The sequence below is a fragment of the Pygoscelis adeliae genome, unplaced genomic scaffold (genome assembly GCF_000699105.1).
Source record: "Pygoscelis adeliae isolate BGI_AS28 unplaced genomic scaffold, ASM69910v1 Scaffold38, whole genome shotgun sequence".
In the NCBI taxonomy this organism is placed as follows: Eukaryota; Metazoa; Chordata; class Aves; order Sphenisciformes; family Spheniscidae; genus Pygoscelis; species Pygoscelis adeliae.
The window spans coordinates 8,598,262-8,601,485 of record NW_008825614.1 but is presented as its reverse complement, the minus strand read 5'-3'; the positions used below and the strand labels follow the sequence as shown (position 1 = coordinate 8,601,485).

At 43.3% G+C, this 3,224-nt stretch overlaps 1 protein-coding gene across 1 annotated transcript in view; it reads left to right on the top strand.

The window, feature by feature from the left end:
- Positions 1-263: 263 nt before the first annotated feature.
- The window catches only part of LOC103924357 (tubulin alpha-4 chain-like), a gene marked incomplete at its 5' end in the record, with an annotated part of 10,909 nt that continues 7,948 nt past the window's right edge, over positions 264-3,224 (top strand). Inside the window, one exon of the mRNA XM_009332872.1 lies at positions 264-275. Coding sequence (XP_009331147.1) covers positions 264-275 — 12 coding nt within the window. The remainder of the gene's footprint in view (positions 276-3,224) is intronic.

The window sequence follows — 3,224 nt, the reverse complement described above, 5'->3', positions numbered from 1 at the left end:
GATATTTTCACTTTGCACGGTGTAAGTGAGGATGAAAGCGGAACCTGGGACAGCCTGTTCTCAACCTGTACGTGCTGGAGCATGCCTGCAGGCCAGCAGATTGCTTTATGGTGATAAAGTACAAAAAGGGCGATGCTGAGGAAGTAACATCAGTGGTTGCACCTATTTTCTGCCTCAGAAATCTCTCTGTATTTCAAGTGTGTAGACCCTGATACATGCCTTCATGATAGCTGCTTGTGGGTAGTAACTGTCAGTGATCTCAACTTTTACAAAGAGTTAGTGTTTTCTGATATTTCTTTCTTCTGTTTCAGTATCCTGTTATACAGCAAAGTGAGAGAGCCCCAGGTGATGCTGGAGGTTGGCAGTAGCTGGCTGAGAGACCAAACCAATAAGAGCCTCCCCGAGTACGGTTCATTGCTGGAGCTCTATCTGTTGCATGTGTTGCTTCCGCTTGGCCGGTTTGAGGGGGCAGAAGAGCTTGTACGCGGCTGTGGTGTCATTGACAGCGAGCGGCAGCTAGCATTTCTCGGGGCCATTTGTGAAAGCCGATGTCAGTGGACTCAACGGGAAGAGATGCTCTCGGCTGCTGAAGAGCAGCAAGACGCAGCAACAGAAACTGTTTTGGGTAGGCTTTCCCTCTGTTGTTTGTGCTCCTTTTTTATAATTTTATTTTCAGTTAGTTGGTCCCTTACTAACAAAGGGTAGCAAGTATTAACTACGTATTAAGAATATTGTCATGACAAACCAGCCTCGAGGAAGTCCTGTTGTGTATCACACCCACAGCAGGAAATGGAAGACTTAGTGATCCATTTGCTGGCAATTATAAAGCGTATTTAGTCTCTGCCGATGTCAAGAGATGAGAATTATTTTACACTCGCAAAAGCACTTCAGAATAAATGTTGGGTTTTTTTTTTTTTAAAGGTACAACAGGAAAACTAAAACTACCTAGCAGTCCTTTAAGGGTACATTTTATTGGCTCTGCGTACTCTCTGTTTCGTCTCCATTTACAGTCGAGCCCATGTAGAACAATACATGTCTGGCATTTAAAGTACTGCTTCTCCTCCAGAACTGTAAATCACTTGACGTTATTTCCCAGGAGAGAAGCTGGCACTACTGTGGAATAAGATCATATTATACTAAAGTAATGCCTAAAAAAAAGGTATGATGAATTGTATTACAAAATTGTACTGTTTCTCTGTTCCCTATTATAAAAAAAAAAAACAAACCTCCACTCAACTCTCATGCAATCAAACTAAGAACAGACTTACTTCAGTATCTTAGTTTCTTATTATCTCTATCTATGTGATTACTTTTTTTACTTTACTTTGCCCTAACAGCCTTTCTGTTCTTGTGTTCTAGGTGCTCTGTCCCAAAAGCTCTTGACCCTGTTGACGTTGCTACGTAGAGCACTAAGGTCCGTGTCAAGCCACTTCTATTTACTTCCTTACAAAAAGATGCTCTTGGCTACTTTTCTGCTGTACCTGGTGGTGGTGAGATTAGACCCAGGTACAGTATTTTTAAAATTTTTTTAATTTTTTAAATTCCATTATGGTTACAGAGAAGAAAATAGTTGCTTTTAATAGATTTGGTCTGTGTAAATGTCTCGTCTTTGGGAGACACAGAAAGTGGGTGACTAGGAGCTTACTCTTAGGCTTGTTTCTAATGTTTCCAGTTGCAATCCATATAGAAAGATGTAGCTCTACAAAAGCTGGTTTTCTGAAAACAGTTATTCTATCCTCAGCTCTTTCCAACAGACAAGGTACAGACTGTGAGAGACAGGCTGAGCTGTCCTAGACTCAGCCTCTGCCTCAGTCAACTTGAGGTGCTACAAGGTGAATGTTTCCTGGAAGAGTGGTTGCCTGACAGGCTGTACTGTCAGGAAAGTGGAGAGTTGCCCAGGGCAGCAACGTAGTTGTGCATTTGATCTGCTTTTGCTGGAGTTTCACTAGTGATGGCTGCTGCTGTCGCTGAAGAATGGGCTGGTACCGTGACACACAGGTGGCAGCTGGGGCATGGAGGGGATGGGTGTTTCCCCTTCTGCTGGGTGACGGGTGCTCCATAGCTATTCTGCAAATAGTCCATTGGAAAATACTGAAGGCGGCTTGCTAGGGATGGGAACGTTGCCCTGAGGGACAGCCCAAGTACTGAGCTGAACGAAGGAAGGCAGACAACTAGGTTTCGATTAACTCTAGTTGGGATTAGTTCTTTCTTACTATGTTTAGCGTATCTTTTATAATGAAAGGCTCTTCTGCTTTTTGTTTTGTTCGGCAGCTTCTCCCACATCACTGCCATTCATTTACAAACTGGTCCAGCTCTTCCGGCAGGCTTGGGCAGCTGTATTTTCTCCAATCCATAGGCCTCCAATTCAAGACTAAGTGTCTTCCATCACAGAATGCGTTTTTCTCTGCTGCTGTAGAAGTGTCAGCTTGTCTTGAGGATGTTACCAGGCTGTTCAAGGACCGTTGAAATCAGTGTCCTAACTGAGATGATGACCAGTGAACTCCTGTGTGGTGATACCTTCGTTTCTTCAGGCAGGGAATGGTGGTGTATGGATTTTGAAACCATGCCAAGTATTCCTGACGTTTTGCTTGGCTCTACAGCACTGTTCTGCCCAACACCAGGGTAAAGCCACTCCTTCCGTAATCTACAACTGAATAAGAATCCTCCTTTTCAAACACTTTGCTTTGGATGTAGCTCTTGAGTGAGGGTCATGTAGCCAGTTATGAACTATGGAAGAAGGTTTCATCTTTGCAAATGCTGGGCAGTTCTCTGCACAAGTGAAATAGTGTTCCTGGAGGCATGACTGTGAAAGGCAACGGAGTACCAATAACTAGGGGAATATTCTGTTTTGCCTGAAGACATCTGAAAAGCCCAGTTCCTGCAGCATGGGATTTAGGACAAGCATGTGGAAGAAAAACACTGGAGAAAGTGAAGCCTATTGCATTTTGAAGGCCATGGTTTCTCTTGTGACTGATGCCTCCTCACACAGGCCCTCTTGATTTTAGTCATATTTAAGCCAGAAAGCCAAGGTGGTGGGCCACAAAGACTGTTGTGCTGCACCTACTCTTCTTAAATGCAAATTACAGCACTTCGTGCTTGCCTGATGCATAGTAATTCTTAGGAGCATGTGGTGGTGGTAAGGAAATGGACTTATTTTTTTAAATTATATTCTATATTATTGTCTAGTTGAACAACAGAAGTTGTTGCGTTGTTTTACTCTTTCC